The 18,367-nt window shown below is 46.3% G+C and overlaps 1 protein-coding gene across 1 annotated transcript; it reads left to right on the forward strand.

The window, feature by feature from the left end:
- The first annotated feature begins 11,277 nt into the window (after nucleotides 1-11,277).
- Nucleotides 11,278-17,991, forward strand: LOC114506092 (signal-regulatory protein beta-2-like). The gene is made up of 5 exons (XM_028523596.2): nucleotides 11,278-11,467; nucleotides 13,684-14,049; nucleotides 15,102-15,443; nucleotides 16,009-16,074; nucleotides 17,289-17,991. The coding sequence occupies exons 1-5, from the start codon at nucleotides 11,398-11,400 to the stop codon at nucleotides 17,435-17,437; spliced, it is 993 nt and encodes a 330-aa protein (XP_028379397.1). The 5' UTR covers nucleotides 11,278-11,397; the 3' UTR covers nucleotides 17,438-17,991.
- Nucleotides 17,992-18,367: the final 376 nt, after the last annotated feature.

Genomic DNA, 18,367 nt, shown 5'->3' on the forward strand with positions numbered 1-18,367 from the left:
ACAGGAAACGTTGGTGAACACTGACACAGATGGTCCCTACCCTTGTGGAGTTTACCATGTAATGAGTACAGATTTAAAAAAAGAAAGAAGAGAGGGGAGGAGAGAGGGAGAGAGGAAAGAGGCAGAGAGAGAGGAGGAAGTGAGGAAGGGAGAAATAAGAATATAATGAGCGATCTAAAGAAAATAAAATAGTATATAAAATAATGCAAATTTCAACTACAGAGATATCCCCGAGGAATCAAGAATTAGTGGCTACTGTCTAGAATCAATAGTTTTTTTAAAAGCCTTTTAGAAAAGGGAATATTTGAGCTGGTATCTGAAATTTGTAAGGGCCTAGGAAACACACTCTTGTTACAGGAACACACAGTGCCAAGACCTAAGGTATGAAGGGGTTTGGAATGTTCAAGGCATAGGGCCAGTGACGCTGGAATTTGAGAGTAATGGGGCATGAAATGATGCTGAGGAGATGGGCAGGAGCCAAATCACACAGGGCTACTGACCATGGTAAGGAGTTTGAATTTTATTCTAAGAAGAATGGAAAGACATTATCAAGTTTTAAACCACAGAGTAAATTGCAAGATCTGATTTACATTTTTATAAATCACCATGAATCCTGTGGGATAACTAAAAATTAGAGGAAAGCAAGTAATCAGAAAATGCTGATGTGAGGCAACAGTAGCCAACTAGGGGGTAATGAGGCTGGCTTGAGCTACAACAGAGCCAATGCAAATGGAGAGAAACCGACGGAGAGAATGAAAAGTACTTAAAGACAGGAATGATGGGACCTCTTTGGGGACTAAATGTGGAAGGTCGTGGACAGGGAGAAAGTGGGACTGGCTTCCTGAGCTGATTAAGCAGTGAATGAGAAAGGGAAGACAGGTGGGGGAATAGGTTTGGTGATGGAAACTATGGGTTCAGTTTTGAACATGTTATATACAATGTTTGTTCATCATCCAAGTGCAGATGTTGAGTAGGCAGATGAACAGATATGTCTGGAGTTCAGGAGAGAGATCAGAGCTGGAGAGATACTATATTTTTAGAGTCACTGGGTCTGTAAAGCTGGTTGCCAGGGCAGCTAACCAGCGGGGCTGGAATAATCATATTTTCCCTTTTTATCCTTCTTGCCTCCCAAAAGCCCTTGGATACAACGCAGTCTCCAGGCTCTGGTACAAAAGGGGTACTTATGTAGTAGACATGGATTGGAAGAGAAAGCAGAAAGACAAAATGTTTCCATTTATCATGATGGCATGATTGCATATATGTTTTTCTTTTGCATTTTCATATGGCATCTGCAGGGTTTGGGGTTGCCCCCCCTGTACACTGTTACCCTGGGCTAACCTGATGATTGTCAGTAGTCTCACTGGACACTGGGGAAAAAGGACAGCAAAGAGAGTGACATATGAAGAAAACACTCATGAGTGGGCAGTGAAACATGTGAGAGATGCTGAGACTTTAGCATCCTGGTCTGTTTGAGCTGAAAAAGCTCTTGATATGACCGAGTCCAACCCCTGCTGCCCGGCCCCAGTTTACAGACAGGAAAGTTGTGCCTTGGAGAAATTAAGAAATAATTCCAATAAATTAAGAAATTAAGAAAATAATCAAGATAATACAATGCAACTCTCAAGCCACCATTCCAGGTGGGCAAAAAGTATTACATTTTAAAATATTTCCATGATTTAACATAACTCCTATTTTTGTCATTCTTTCCACAGACTTAACCTTGACCAATTCAAAATCTCTTTAGTCAAGTCAGGTCCCCCCACCCTCTTCATCCCCAGTGATGTCTAAGGTGCCTTTGTGGCATCGGTCCATGAAGCCATCTACTAATATGCTCATTACCCTGTGCTGCCCTAACTATAAACCCACACAGGTGCCCCTACAATTAACTTCTTATTCCCAGGGCTTCCCTACATCCACTCACCTTCAGCTCTTCCCACAATCCTTCTCAGCACATTAGAAAATCTGACTATTCTGGGACCCCAGGACACTCTGCAAGGTGGTCTCAGGTCTTGTCCACTTAAGCAGGGCACATACCCAGCTCTGGTCTTCTGTTGCCAGGCAAGACAGGGCAGGAACTTCCTAAGCCATGTTACCAGGTAGGAAGACACGAGCCCTGTGTCTCCAGTCCCTCCAAATTAGACCTGTCATTTGGAGACCAGGTTAGAGGACCCTTCTTAAGACTGCACCAATGCCAATTCCCTCCAATTCCCCTTCTATCTCCCACCAATCATGCAACTTTGTGTCATCACAGAAGGTAACTAGAGTGTGCATGTAGTGAGCAGGACAATGCAGAGGGAAGGACTCCGGGATTCCCCCACCCCTATGGGAGACTTTGTTTTTCCAAATATTTGCATCTTTCATCTGAATCTCAGATTTTGCAACTCAAATGTGCATTTATTCTCTATTTCTATAGTGACTTCTCCCTTGAGACCAGTGTATAACATTTATCTGCTGCCTAATTTGGTCACAATAAAACACACAACATGGAGGGGAAAGCATTTATGAAAACTGGACTGCAGAGCTCTGCAGGGAAACCAGCAGTATGTTTTATAACTGTATATCGGAAGTCTGTACATTCTAAAATCCAATGCCATCTCACCTCTATGAATGTATTCAAAACCATTGAATTGTACAATGCACATGAGTGAATTTTATGCCAGGTTATTATGTCAATAAAGCTATAAAAAAGAGGAAGAAGTTACAACAATGTAAGGATACTGTATAAAGTTATTTAGAATTTGGGGGTGCTAATGCATCCAACCACACAAAACATCAATCTCTATGTGCCTTATTTCTACAAATTTTCAACACTCCCCCATTATAGTATATGGGAAGAGAAAAAATAATGAATTACATTATAATTATACATTATATAAAGTATACAATGTACATTATATACATTATAATGTATGAGAAGAGAGAAAATAATGACAATCATTTGGAACCCTCATTTCTTCCCAGATTCCCTAATGGAATTGATCTCGGGGCAAAGTTGGGGGTGGGGAAACAAAAAAGTCATGTCTAGGGCAAGTTCAGACAGTGAACTATATGATCTGACTCTCAGAAACTGAAGCTCTGAATCTGCTGAAATTTTCTATGATGCATTAATAACAGCTAATATTAGACTTGTCCACACAGAAGATTCCTCACCAAGTACACAGTCTGTGCAGAAAGGAAATCCACTAGTGGAATTTTTTCCCAAGAAATATCTAGTTGACTTCTCTTCATATCTGATTGGTCAGAATTTCTCAACACGTGCCCCAGCCTCAACCAATTACTCACACAATCACAGCCAGCAGGTGGGGCTGTCATAACTTACAAGGACCAATGAAAATCCATCTCCTGGGCTGGGGAAGTGAATAGGTACCACTGACACCCATTGCTGGGCAGAATTGTGGAGCATGAGTGGGATACCACTGTGAAGCACATACAAACAAGTGTACATACACGGGCATTTCGAACAAGGGCACCGTCCACAAAGTGGGTGATGACTTCAGTGAGCTGTGGACAGCTGCACCCTGCTAGGATACAATACCCCAGAGGCATCCAGAATGGGGAGCCAGATACCAGAACGTGCCAGAGAAGGTATAGCTCCAAAAACTAGAGCCCTTACACAGTCCAAGGGTGGGTGGAGAGCCATTCATCGCTGTTATCAGTCTCTCCAACCTTGGTGGGACCAACTGCTCAAACTGAACATAATAGGAGTTAGAAAAAATTTAAGTGACATACTTATTAATTACAAAGGGAAGAAGGAATAACTTTACATTGGAAATGCTTGACAGATACAACCTAAATCAAGCAATCAACGTGAACGTCAATAATGAGACAAACTGAAACCGCAGCACTTCCTGATTGGATGCGAAGAGAACAGCACCTCATCCCTCCTGGACATTCCCATCAAAGATGCAACACCCGGCTTTAATCACCAGCAAGTGTCAGAAGAACCCAAACTGACAGCTATTCTACAAAATAACTGACCTATGCTTTTCAAAAGTACCAGGGTCACAAAGTAAAGGAAAAAAGAATTGCTCCATATTCAAAGACACTAAAGAGACATAACAACTAAATGAAACTCGGCCCTTTTCTGTAAACAACACTGTGGGGACAACAGTGGGCAAAACTTGTGAGGGGTCTGAAGATAAGATGGTGCTAATGTGTCAGTGTTAATTTCCTGATTTGGATGGTTTTGTGGCCATATAGGAGAATGTTCTTATTTGTAGAAAATACAAATATTTGCATATGATAAGACACAATGTCAACAATTTATTCACAAATGTTTCTGAAAAAATATTTTGTCCTATACTAGCATATTTTCTTTAAGATTTGAATTATCTCAAAACATATTAAATGATGATACTCTAGTGTCACAAAGAAATTTTTTATTGTACTTTTCCATTACCATTTATCCCCTTTATACCCCCTTTCCCTACCCCCACAATCACCACATGGTTGTCCACACCCATGAGTGCTTTCTTCTTATTTTGCTTGATCCCTCCACCCCCGACACCCCTCCAGAGCTGTCAGCCTGCTCTCCATCTATGAGTCTGTCTCTATTTTGCTTGTTAGTTCAGTTTGTTCATTAGATTCCACATATGAGTGAAATCATATGGTATTTGCTTTCTCTGACTGGCTTATTTCACTTAGCATAATGTTCTCCAGGCCTATCCATGCTGTTACAAAGGGTAAAACTTTCTTCTTTTTTACAGCCAAGTAGAATTCTGTTGTATAAATGTCCCATAGTTGTTTTATCCACTCATCTACTGACAGATACTTGGGCTGCTTCCGTATCTTGGCGATTGTAAATAACACTTCAAAAAACATAACGATGCTTATGTTCTTTCGAATTACTATTTCAGGTTTCTTTGGATAAATTCCCAGAAGTGGAATTGCTGGGTCAAAAGCAGATCCAGTTTTAATTTTTTGAAGTATCTCCATACTGCTTTCCACAGTGGCTGCACCCATCTGCATCCCCACCAACAGTGCAAAAGTTTTCCCCTTTCTCCACATCCTCACCAGCAAGAAATTCTTATATGTTTCAAAAATAGTAACAAGCTACCATGTGCCAGACTCTGTTCTGAGGACTTTACTTGTATGAACTTGCTTATCTCCACATGGCTGGGTGAGGTATAGCCTATAATTACGCTTGCTTCACAAATGAGGAAACTGAGACACAGAAAGGTTTGGTAACTTCCCTTTGGTCATCTGGTAAATGGTTGGCTGAGATCTGAACCCAGACTCTATTCCAGCTCCTTTCTCTCAACTACATACTGTCCTTTGATGATCTTGTCCAGCCCGGTGACCTTAGGTACCTTTGAGAGCCCAAGGGCTCCTAAATGTGTTTCTCCTAATGTCTCTCCCTTAAATATTATATCTACCTTCTCAGTAGCTGCACTTGAATGCTCAATAACATTTCAAAAGCCAACTTTCCTTTTACCCCCCGAAACCTGCTCCACTCACAGACTTCCCCATTTCAGTTGATGGGAACTCCATTACTCCAGGCAATTCAGCTAAAAATCTAGGAGGCATCCCGACTCTTCTCTCTCACCCCATAGCCTTTTGATCAGGAAATCGTGTTTACTCAGCCCTAAAATATATCCAGAGTCTGACCACTTCTCTCTCTCTCAACTGCCCAGATTCACTGACTCACCATCATCGTTCCCAGATTGCTGTAATCAGTTCCTCACTTGTCTCCACGCATCTGTCTTTGCCTCTCTCATCCATTCCCAACGCAGCCAGCAGAGGATCCTTTTAAAACAAGAGTCAGATCCAGTCCCTCTCTGCTCTGAACCTTGCAATAGCTACTCACATCACTGAGCATATAGCCCTATTCCTTACCCAAAGTCCTTACAAGGCCCCTTTCCACCATTTCACCTCACCCCCTTTCCTCGCCCTGTTTTTCCATGGGGCTTACCATTTTCTAACACACTGCATGATTGACTTTTTGCTTCATTACTTATTACATATTGCCTGTCTTACTCCCACCTCCTGCAATGTAAACTCCAAAAGGGCAGTGAGTTTTGTCTGTTTACTTCACTGATAAAGCCTAAGCACCCAAAACAGTGCCTGGCACTTAGCGGGTACTTAGTATGTGTTGAATGACTATATTATACAATGTCTAGTGTTGAATAGATGAAAGAAATAATAGAGAGAAGGATGAATGGATGGCAGGAGGCATAAGGGGAGGAAAAGAAGGGGGCATTTTAAGGTCCATGGATGCAGAGAAAATTCCCTGGTCCTGCCAGCTCTAACATCTTTTCCCATGATTTGCAGCTAAAAGTTTCTAGGAACCACATGTTTAGAAAAAGTATTCCTTTGGGAAGGCAGCGATGCACACCGGGCAGTAAGGAAGTGTTTGTGAGATAGTTCTGGACTCAGATCCAGGGCGCATCAGTGTCTGTCATCCTCCTGGCTGCTGAAAGACACGATCTCTGATGTGGGACATCATCAGGTGCCATCACCAGTTCCCAGGGAAGGAGGAAGAAGCACCTCTTTACCTCCTCTGAGGGGTGGGACCAAAATCCTTTCTAGCCTCCCTTCTGGCTCCAGGCACTCTCCTGCCCCTGCCCCTTCCTTCTTCAGGTAAGTTTTCTGGTCATCAGAGCATGAGGCCAGGGTGTTGGGAACCACCCTGACTGGTATCAGAAGCTGAAACCCCCGCCTAGGCTAAGGCTAAGGCTAAGGGAACGCCCTTGGAACCGTAAGCCAGCAAGGAGACAAAAGCTTATCTCCCTGGTAGGAATGCTGTTTCTGCTGCTTTATTCATAACTGAACCCCAAAAAGCTTGGTCGGTTAGCCAAAGACGGGTAAGATTCCCCACGGGGGGGAACGACCTAAGCCAGGCACGATCACTTGGGGAGGCCCCCCAAAAGAAGGACTTGGGGGGCTGCAGCAAAAGAGGGTGACGGACCCTCACTCCTCGGCTTTGACTGAGTTCTCATCGTCTGGGAGAAAATCTCCTTATTGCCTTAGTTTCCGTGCTAAGCCTGAAACAATGACAGGGTGGTGCAGCTCTGTGCTGAAAAGGGGCGGATTCCCTGGGTGATCAGGCCTAAGAAAGAATATGTAAATTACTATGAAACCTTCTTTGTTTAGAATGCTCTCAGTTGAATGAGAGGGGTCCAAGGAGGAAGTTTGTTCCTCAAAGTCTTACAGCTCTTTGACCCCGACTCAAAATAGACCAGCAGAGTTCCTTGTTTTCTATAGTTCCTTACTTCCCCCTGATAAGTACTGTACTTTACCTGAATTATTATGCAAAATGAGCCCAATAAAAGCAGGTATGGATGGTAAATCAGGGCACCTCCCCACTAGGGGGGTGGCCATTTCGTCCCTACTTCCCCACAGAAACTGGTCTGTCTCTGTGCATGTGTGTTTGTTTCTCGCGTGTTTTTCGGCGAGCCATCCACAGCGTTCCATGGTCGCTGCTGGCCGGTGACCCACGCACAACACCAGGGCACCATGGTTCACCACATCCAGCTCACCCACACTAATGCCCCAGCCACCTCTACTAGCAATGCTACTCACAGGACCCCCTCCCTGTGTAAGATGAGGGACAGAACAGGAGTGCTGGGGGGTCAGACCCCAGAGGCCCCTCACATTGCAGGCTGCAAAAAGGGGGAGACAGAGTGTCTACACACAATCTCTTCCAACTTCTAGCCAGCTGAAGTTCACCCAGCTTCACCCAACTCTCTTAAACAGACACCTTTTGTGTTCCTGTTCTTAAAATCAGTTTGTCAGATGTACTTAACTTGGTAGGGTTCAAGGAGAAAGCTGCTTCCTTCTTCACACTGCCTTTCAGATAAGCTCTACCACGTCATCCCTCCAAATAGGTGATAACGTACTTATCATTCGGGTAATTGAAATCACAGCCTCTCCATCAGTAGCTTCCTCTCCAAGCTGGGACCAGGTTCTGGTCGGGAAACCTTCATGAGGCTGAGTGATGGGTGGGCTTCTTGGCCATTTCCCACCTTGTCCTTCCATTCGTTCTTCTTACCACTGTCTCTGGCTTCCCCCAAGATTGAGAAAGAAGAAAGAGGTGAGGAGATTCCTACCCATTTTCCTTCCCCTCTTCCCCATTCAGTAACACAGTGCTTATTGGTGGATGAGGAGTTCAAATATAATTCTCCCAAGCATCACTTTTGTGCGTTCCTCAGCACTGTCCCCAGGGAACTCCAGGCTGCAGTTCCAAGCAGCCGGCCAGCCCTCACCCCACACTTGTCTGGGTGTGAGACAGTGACAACTCCAGGGGATACAGTCAAGCTTGCTGAGGCACTCTTAAACCCTTCGGTCAGCCTGAGGTGGGTTAAACTCCTCTTCCCTCCCCTAAGCATTTCCATTATTCATGTTCTAAAGAAATCCCACTCTAAGTAATGTCTCAAAGGATCAATACCCAGCTCCCTTTATGTACTTTCAGGGTAGCCACCGGGCTATCAGTGCAAAAGTAGTCTTTGGCCATCCCTTTTGCATCTCTGTGTAGACAAAAATCCAGCTGCTCAGCTTGCAGAGATACCCACATTCCTTGTTCTCAGCTTTGGAACCTCAGCGATCGAAGCCTCATTTAGCCTCCTGTTTCAAAACCCTGCATGTAGTATTGATGATGTGCCAGACATGTTGTTATTTCATTTAATTCTCAAAAGCAGTGAAGCAATATTATTATCCTATTTTAGAGAGAGGGAAATAAGCCCCAGAGAGTCATAACTTGCCCACATTCATGCCACCTCATAAGACCAAGGCCAGAAGATTTCTTTTGCCCCACTCAGCAGCCTCCCCTAACACTGTCCATAACACTTCTCCTTCCTCCCCTCCCCACCCCCCACTCCTATCAGACAGAGTTTAGGTTCTGCCTAGACATTCTGAGGCTCTGTCTCCCAAGCCCATTGCTACTTCTTGGAGAGTCAAGAATCTGAAAGACTCACAGGCACTGACCACTAGTGGTCACAGCTGCCTGTGATTTTAGGTCATTTACAGAAGAGAGTGTGGGGGCCACTGCAAAACCTCGCATTTGCCACCTGCTGATGCCCACACATTTGCCCTGCTCCATTTCTAGAAAAGCAACCAGGCCTCTCCTTCTCCTTCACCTTCCAAAGCAAATGCAAGCACACCTCCTCAGTAGAACCAAATCCAGAACAGGGCTGAAAGTCCTGGAAAATGTGGGTCTGGACTTTCAGCCCTCCAATAAAGAGAAGGGCAGACAGAGGAGTGGAGATAAATGCTGACTGCAAAAACACCGTGGATGCTGCTCTTTTCTCTGGTATTTATTTGACAGGTAATGAGGTCGAATGCTTTCCCTTGGCTTGTTTACTGTTTTCTGTGTTGCCTCTCACAGTAATCCAGTTCCCTCCAGGGCAGCTCCGCCCTTAACAAAGCTGGCATTTGAGATTTGTTGCCTGGAGGAGGGAGCCTGAGGGGTCCCAGCAAGAACAAGGGAGACCATCTGTTCAGGAGAAGGCTGAAGTTAGGAAAGTCCCTACAGATGTAAAAAAGGGGAACGCCTCCCCTTGTGACTTGGTGGAGGGCGACAAGAAGAGGGGAGTGCTTAGGCAGGAGGTGATGTGCTAGGGTCCTGGCACCCCCATGACCCTGGGGTACAAACTCTGGGGTGAAGTGAGGATCCCCTGTGTTTACAGATTTTAGAGCAGAAAAGACTGTAGCCTGGCTTCCTAGGGCATCTGGAAGGCCACAGGCCTCCCAAAGGGGCCATGATCCACCTGGCTTCTGAGCGGCAGATCAGACCTAGTAGAGGAACTGAGCATCTCCAGAAACTGTGTGGCCATAGTTGACCCCGAAGAAGGCAATGTCTGGGAGCCTTATAAAGGACCTTGAAACCCGTGAATTCTGAACCCTGTGGATGCCCATGGTAGATAAGTAACCAAAATGTGCAGTTCTTTACCCGCTCCCTGTACCCCCACCCATTGCAATATGCTTGTGCAGCTCCTCCTATTGAGGGGTGAAGTCTGTCTTCCAATCCTTGAATCTGGTCTGGTCCTATGACATGCTTTGGCCAAAGAATCTGGTAGAAGTGACATTGTACCTTATGACAACTTCTGCTCTCTCTCAAAACTGCCCTTCTCAAGGGAACAAGCCCAGAGTAGCCCCCTGAAGAATGCAAGACCACGTGGAGGAGAGCTAAGGTGGCCCAGGTGACAGTCAGTCCACCGCAGTAGCAGAGCTACCTAGCCAACCTGCCACTGAGGCCAAGTGCATGAGCAATCAGCAGATGTGAAAAGAACCATGGAGTGGAGCCTGGGTGAAACTATCAACCCACGGAATCTTGAATTAAATAAATGGTTATTGTTTTAAACCATCACATTTGGAGTGCTGGTTACCCAGCAACAGCTGATCAATATAATGCCTGACCTAATAAAACAAATTAAATTAATTTTTAGTGAACGATGAAAATAAAAGAAATAGCTGAGATGAGCAGGTGATTCAGAAGTTCCCCTGGGAGGATGACATCAAGGCCCTGAGGGTCTCATGAAACTTTTTAGGCCTATTGTCAGTGTAAAGAGGCTCCTATATGGGGGTCTCCTCCACAGGAGGACAGTAAAGGGAGCAGTGAGATTCAGCAGCGGTGCCAGTGCAAGTGGTCCTGAAGTGCCAGACAGGGTGGGCCACACCTCAGCATGCCCGGTGCAAAGTTTGCAGCGACCGTGACTTCCTCATGACAGTACTCAGACCCAAGGCTGAGCTTCCTCTGCACCCAGGACTATCTGGAGTAGGAGGGAGGGAGGGAATCGCTGAAAGCACGAGTTGCTGTTTTTTCCTGGGGAAGACTGACTTCACCTAAAACAAAATGATGACAGCATCTGCAGTGCCTACTCCACCCATGCATGCAACCATATTTTTACTCTGTTTTACAGCCCAGGAAACTGAAGCACCAAGTGCCCAAATGGTTGCAATGACCAGGTGAAGCCAAGATTTGGACCCAGACAGTGCGGCTAACGAGGCCACCAGCATCTGGAAGAGTCTGGGCTTACTTTAATGGACTCAGAAACAAAAAGGCTAAGAGATAGCATGTGGGTTTGAAAGGTCACACAGCCAGGAAGAGGCAATCCCCACCCTTGACCCAAAGCTCAGCTGACCTGAGCACATACTGTGACAGCCATACTCACCTCCCTCCCAAGTGCTGAGGACAGTCTGTGGCAATGGATCATCAAAGTTCAACCAGCAATTACAGGAACCACTGCCCAGACACGAAAGCTGGAAACCCCTCCACCAGGCTCTTTCCTCTTGCATCAGCAGCCTTATCTTGCTATAGTCAACACACTTCCCCAAGCAGCCTTCACCACAAAAAGCAGACACAGCCTCGCCCACAAGCCCCACTTCAGACTTCAACACGCATCAGGAAGCAAAGAGGAGGCCAGTCCCAGGGACCACAGAAGGCACCGCGTGTCCCGCATCATGCCCACCCCTCTCCACAGGACCCACTCACCTCCCTCCCAGCTACTGGTGTTGCTGCTTGTTCTCTCAGGTGAGTGGGGTCTGGGACAGAACAGAATGACCCCTGGCTTCTCCCAGATAGGGGCACCAGGTGCTCTGGCATGCCTGCTGGGGCTTGAACCTGCCAAGACAGAGTAGGAGGAGGGTGTTGAGAACTTTCCTGACCCCAGCAGAGCATGTACCCAGTGTTCCAAGAAGCAGAACTTCCTAGGCAGCTCAGTTCCAGCTAAGCTCCCAGGCTCTGGGCTCATGCCAGGTGGTTTCTATCTTGGACACTTGTGTGTCCATGTCAAATGCCACGGCTCTTCTGCAAAACAAGACGACTTATGAGACCTTTCTCTAGAGGTGTTGGGAGTATTAAACATAAAAACTGTGAGGAACAGCTCAGAGCTGTTGATGTAATCCGCAAGGCCCAGTGCAAAATGAGAATGCAAGTCCTTTCTTCAAAAAGTGTTAAGAATTTTAAGGCAACAGCAAACCATTAACTCAAGCATGGAGCCCTGCTGAGCATGGTGCCCCCTCTGACTATTCACATTGAATGTCCATGTTCCAGCCCTGGCCCAGCCAGAGACAAAGCCAGGCTCAAATATCATTGCCTATTGCTTTAAGTAACTTCTCTGTGAGCCTCAGCTTTCCTTCTCCATAGAACAAGGCTAATCATAGGACCCACCTCATGATTTTGTTAGGAGATTTCAATGAAATAATGCCTATAAGGACAGTTGACCCTTGAACAATGCAAGGGTTAGAGGTTCTGACTCCCCATGCAATTAAAATCACAGTTCTCCAAAAACTTAACTAATAATAGTTTACTGTTGACCAGAAACCTTAGAAACAGTCAATCGACACAAATTTTGTGTTATATGTACAACAAACTATATACTTACAATAAAATAAGCTAAAGAAAAGAAAACATAATTAAGAAAATCATAAAGAAGAGAAAAATACATTTATAGTGCTGTATGTATTCACTGAAAAAAAATCCACCTGCGGGTGGACCCGCAGCGTTCAAACCCATGTTGTTTCGGAGGTAAACTTGTACCTGGCACAATGTAAAGATTTAATAACTGTTGGCTATTATCACACAGATCAGCGTGATTTAGCTCCAGAGTCCTGGGTAATGCTCAGCCTCGGAGCCCAGAACACTGCGATCCACCAGACAAGGGGCTTGGCTCTCAGCAGCCTCATTCCATCTCTGGCTCAGTAGGGCCCCTTGCCCCAGGCCCTACTGCAATCTAGATTCTGTTCCCCACACTTTGGGTCCTCCAGGATGGTCACCCTAAAAGGTACCCTAGTGGAACCCAGGTGTGGGGCCAGACCTGGATGCTCCCTTGTTTCTGGCTAGGACTTGAGGCACTACTTCATTTTTCTGAGCTGGTTTCCTCAAAAAAGAATAGCTCATATATTTAGTATTTACCTTGTGCTGAGCCCTGCACTTTCAATCAACTGTTGAAAGAGGGGATATTGAAATCTCAGGCTATAACTGTGGGTTTGTCTAGTTCTCCCTGCAGTTCTGTTGGGTTTTGCTTTACATTCTTTGAAGTTCAGTTCTGAAGTGCATAAGTGTTTGGGATTTGTACATCTTCTTGATTAACTTACTCCTTTATCATTATGAAGTGACATTCTTCATAATGGTCCGAGGTCTATTTTATCTGATACTAATGCAGCCACTCCAGCTTTCTTTTGATTAGTGCTAGTCTGCTTTCTGTTTTTTTATCATGTTCCTTTTAACCTATTTGAACCGTTTCTATTTAAAGTACATTTCTTATAAGCAACAGATAATTGGGTCTTACTTTTTTATTCAATATGACAATCTGAAACTTTTACTTAGGACATTTAGACCATTCATATTTAAATGTCTATTTACATGTAAATAGACATATCTGGTGATCCATAAACGGTGGTCCTGGGAAAGTTACCTGACCTTTGTGGGCACTCAGTGTCTCTTGTTCTAAAAGGGGATGATGGTGCCCACCTCTCAGGAGTGTCGGGAGGAATAAATGCAATAATGCATCAGTGCCTGGCACATCGTGAGCACTCAAGTGCCACCTGCTATTTGTAGTTCTCCATTCAATGGCTCTGTTCTCTCCAGGTAACTGCCTCATCTCTTTCACCTCCATCTCCAGCAACACCCCTGGAGGGTACTGAGCAACTGTTCTTGGCCAGCTAATGACTAATTTCTTCTAAGCTTGCCTCTTAGGTCTCCAAGTCCTTCCTGCCCAGCTCAAGGCCTTTCTTCCTCTATTATAGGAACCTCTGAGCAGAGCAACGGAAATGAGTGGGAGGTGCTGCAACCCGAGGGTCCCATGCTGGTGGCAGAAGGCGAGACACTCCTACTGAGGTGCACTGTGACCGGCTCATGCATTGATGCCAGGGTAAAATGGGTCAAGGTGAGCAATCAGACCCAGCAGGAGATTTACAACTTCAAACATGGCTTCTTCCCTGGGGTGACACCCTTGATCCAACAGACTTTGGAGCCACTTAATTGTGACTATTCCATCTACATCCATAATGTCAGCAGGAAGCAGGCAGGAACCTACCACTGCATGAGGTTCAATGGCTCACGTGAGCACTCAGAAACGCGGCTGGATGAGGGCACGTCGGTGCTGGTGAAGGGTGAGTGTCAGACTCTGCTCTGATCTGTTTCCCAACTCCCATCACTTTAATCCACAATCATTCTATACACGCAAACATCTCAGTGGCACATAACAATTAGTGTAGCTCACTCGCACATTTACAGCTGGGGTGGTTCTATTCCACACGTCTCATTCCAGGGCCCAGATTGGCCAAAGCACATTTTTCTCACGGAGATGTCAGAAGAACAAGAAGGCAAGTTCCAACACTCCTAACACATTTGAAGCTTCTACTGGCACAATATCTGCTAAGAGCCCATTGGTTAATGCAAGTCACATGACTCAGCTCAAATTCAATGGACAAGAAAGTATACCCTGCCATCATGAGGCCATGGCAGGAGAGGGCAATGGAGAACTGAGGCTGATCCTTTAATTTACCTCACTCCCTAAGAAATCAGTCATGTTATTTGTAAGTTCATCAGTGATACCCTGGATACCTAAATCCTGGGTGTGCCATTCAATAGAAGTGTGGTCTTAAATCAGTCACTTCAGTTCAATGTACTTCAAGTGCTTAACTTGAAAAATAGGCAGTGCAATTCCTACTTCAAGAGTCCTTCAGGGTGATGAAACAGAAAGGATGTCTGTGAAGCCCTCTGTAAACTGCAGACATGGAGAGTATCTGTGTGCGGGGTGTGGTAGGGGGTGTTTCATCTTAACTCAATGCAAGCACTTTAGGAAGACTTCTCTGGCTCTTTTCAAGCTGTGGCTGCCGGTTTCTCTCAGTCTTGCAGTCCTCTAGGTTTCCAAACTCAGGGGGATTCTCTGGACCATCTCCACCACCAGACAGACCTTCTTCGGGGCGGGACATTTATGTGTCTTTCTGAGCTTCATTTCCCCCAGTTCTAGCATCAGTGCAAACTGAGTACTGAGAACTTCTTTACTGAGTGAATGAACTACTGAGTAATGAAGGAACATAGGAGAGACTGGATGAGTGAAGAAGTCAGGGAAGGGGAAGGGAGGCATGATAGGAGGGAGGAAATGAGTGGACAACCGAAGAAGAGAGAGAATAAAACAAGGACCTCTCTTTGGCTTCAGGAGCTGGAGACCCACAGCCAAGCCTCTGGATCATCCAGCCCCAGGAGCTGGTGTTGGCGACCACTGGAGACACCGTCTTCCTGAACTGCACAGTGGTGGGAGATGGCCCTTCCGGACCCATCAGGTGGTTTCGGGGGACTGGTGTGAGTCGGGAAGCCATTTACAACTTCCAAGGCATCTCCCAGCCCCATGTGACTGCGGTCCAGGCCTCCAGCAGTGATTTCAGCATTTTTCTGCAAGGTGTTTCCACGGACTATACAGGCACCTACTACTGTGTAAAGTTTCAGAGGAAGCCCATCAGGCAATACCTGTCAGGACAGGGAACCAGGCTGAGAGTGAACGGTGAGACAGGTGGCCCAGGAGGAGTTAAGGGGAAGTGGGAGGCTATCCACAAGACACTTTTCACCATGTCCCAAACAATCCAGCTCTTTTCAGCTGCTGTGCCTCTATGTAAGCTGTTCCCTCTGCCTGGAATGTTTTCTCATTTTCTATTCGAACTCCTACTCATCCTTCAAAGCACAGCATAAATAGCCCCTACTCTGAAATCTTTTACCAGAAAGAGTTAATTTCTCCCTGTCCTGGGTCCCAGCGATCCTCATATAGTTAATGATTCAGCAAACATCCAGCACATGCCTGCTGACTGCTCTGCACTGCACGCAGTGCTATGGACACTGCAATGAAACAGACATTGTTTCTGCCCTGCAGATGCTCAAGCGTGAAGGTCCAACTAGTCTTTCATGGTTATAAAGTTTGACTTTGAGTAACCATGAAGGTTACAAGAATTCAAATCCCATCCCAGGTAGAAACTGGCAGACTCATCTGGGTGACCCCAAGCTCCAAGCACAGGGCTCAGAAAATGGTGGGACAGAAAGAAAATGGAATTCAAGACCACCTCTCTTCCTTGCAGCAAAGCCCACTTCTTCCCAAAAGACAGAAGTCATCGATCAACCTGTAGCAGGGAGATTTCTGTCAGGTGAGTATACCTGCCTCCAATGAAGTTAGCCAGTCCCCCACAGACAAGGGGTGGGAGGTGGGGTGGCCAAAGATGGCTTAGCCATGGGCAGGGAGTTGTCCCTTCTAGGGCCCATCTGCATCCAAAAAAGTTCCTAGGGCTTCATCTTGACTGCAGAACCACGAACCCAGAGAATCTTGCTAAAGCTCAATTGGAGAAACAGACAGTGCTGTTCAGTGCGCAGTCTTGCTTGAGAGGTAGTGAGCTCCCCATGATTCCCTGTATGATTACACTGTAAATCTGTGCATAACAGTACTGAAGTGCATGGCCCTCTAGCTTCCTGGTTGAGACCCTTTCTATCTGTGAGATTGTAGGAAGGTGGCCCCACTCCTTCACTGTCTGGTGTCCTACTCTGTGAACTGCAGGGAGGGGAGGGCTGGAGATAAGGATCGGAGAGCCCATCTGGCAGGGTTATGTGTGGATCCAATGAGTCACATGTGCTGAGTGCCCAGAACTGTGCCTGTCACCTCACCCATTAGCACTTGGAAGCACTTGACAACTGGGGGGAACTGGGAATAGAGGTGGCCAGGTTGTTCTGCCTGATGCTCAGCCCTGCTCCTGCCATTCTTGGGAGCCCCCCACTTCTTTGACGCATGTGGCTCACAGCAAATCACTTCCCCACTCTCAGTCTGTATACAAATTGCATTGCTATCCTACCTTGCAAGATTAGTTTGAAGATTATATAATGCAATTAGGAAGTGCTTAGCTTGGGGCCTGGGGCAGAGGAGATGAGCAGCCAATAAATGAAAGCAATTTTCTGTTATAGCAGGTCCTTGGATGATGGTGCACCATCATTTCATTACAATGTTGATGAAGTGCCATAGGAACTTCACTCTTGTTTATGTCAATTAGCCTACAGTAAAACTAGTTTCATTACACAAATATTTTGCTTAAAGTCAAAGAACCTGTTGATGACGTTAAGTGAGGACTTACTTAACGTTGTCAGAGGTTGGGGATGCTATCAAGATGCTTCTAAAGGTACAGGTAGGACGTTGAGCAAAGCCTTTCTGGGCCTGGGACAATGGGAGGGAGAACTTGCATCTCCCCTTCCAGGATAGAAGGAAAGTGGCCCCAGAGCTTATTATAGGGCAGCTGAGCCCAACCATGCCCACAGGGCGCACTGAGGTGTGGGCTGTTGAGGCTCACCTTCCTTAACTCCCCTTTGTGTCCCCCAGACCTCCTGTCTTTGCTCACAGTTGTGGTCCTGGGACTGAAGGCCGTGACCTTGGCTGCACTCCTGCTTGCCCTGGCTGCCTGCTGGAAAAGAAGCCCTGGGCAAGAAAATGACAAAACCCCATACCCGGCAAAGCTATGCTCATCTTAGCAAGGGGCATGGGGCATGGGTGAGGGGTCAGCTCCAGAGTGGTCCTCTGAATCGGAGAGGGTCCAGGACTCCCCAACCATCTCTGCCTCCAATCCCAGCCTTCAGATGTCCCCCAGGACTCATGACATACTCCAAAATGCCCACACCTGGTTTTGGTTCACCTGGTAAAATCTCCCTCTTGGCACAGGGCTCCCCTCTGATGTGCCTTTCTTTTTCTTCTCAGCCTGTCCAGGACCTCCTTGTCCTTGAAGGCCTTGTCCAGGTCTCTTCTCAAGGCCCTTGCTCCTGCTGCAGTCCCTTCTGAAGGGCCCTCCCTTTCTTCCCAACTCCACATTTTTGCAGCCTTCAGGATCTGACTCAGACTGCCCAGAAGGCATCCCTGAGGGTGTGTGAGCTCACCCAGCCACACGGCCTGTGCCCTCCATTTACACCCGTCTCTCCCCTTTCCTGCCTCTTTTTATTCCCCCCGGTGTCTGGCTTGGGTGGCTGTAACAGCTAGAATACAGGTTTGCCAATTTAACAAAACTCATAAATAACAGAGGTCGAAACCAAAACAAAGTTGGTTTCTTCAGTAATGTCCAAGCATAAGCAAACCAGGCAAAACAGCTACTCTCTGGTACCGAAACCAAGGATTCTTTGATCATGTCCCTACCAGGTCCACATCCCAGGCAGCAAGACCAGGGAATAGGCAATGAAGGGGAGCCTGACGGGCTCCTTCAGGGACACAGCTAGCAATTTGCCCACATCACCTCTAATTGGCTGGAATGTGTCACATGGTCATACCTTGCTGCAAGGAAGGCTGGGACATGTAGTCTTTATCCGGCAGTAATGTCCCCAGCTGAAAATTTTTACTAGAGAAACAAAGGTGACTATCAGTAGATACTGGAACCAGTAATTTCCACCCCAATACCTCAGTGGCATAGATGCAGC

This window comes from Phyllostomus discolor, chromosome 9 (genome assembly GCF_004126475.2).
Source record: "Phyllostomus discolor isolate MPI-MPIP mPhyDis1 chromosome 9, mPhyDis1.pri.v3, whole genome shotgun sequence".
NCBI lineage: Eukaryota > Metazoa > Chordata > Mammalia > Chiroptera > Phyllostomidae > Phyllostomus > Phyllostomus discolor.

Bases quoted from the DNA above. Each gene is read 5' to 3' on its own strand.
- LOC114506092 (XM_028523596.2), top strand. From the start codon at position 11,398: ATGCCCACCCCTCTCCACAGGACCCACTCACCTCCCTCCCAGCTACTG. The intron at 15,444-16,008 runs GTGAGACAGGTG...TCTTCCTTGCAG, and splicing joins AACCAGGCTGAGAGTGAACG to CAAAGCCCACTTCTTCCCAA. The intron at 16,075-17,288 runs GTGAGTATACCT...TGTGTCCCCCAG, and splicing joins AGCAGGGAGATTTCTGTCAG to ACCTCCTGTCTTTGCTCACA.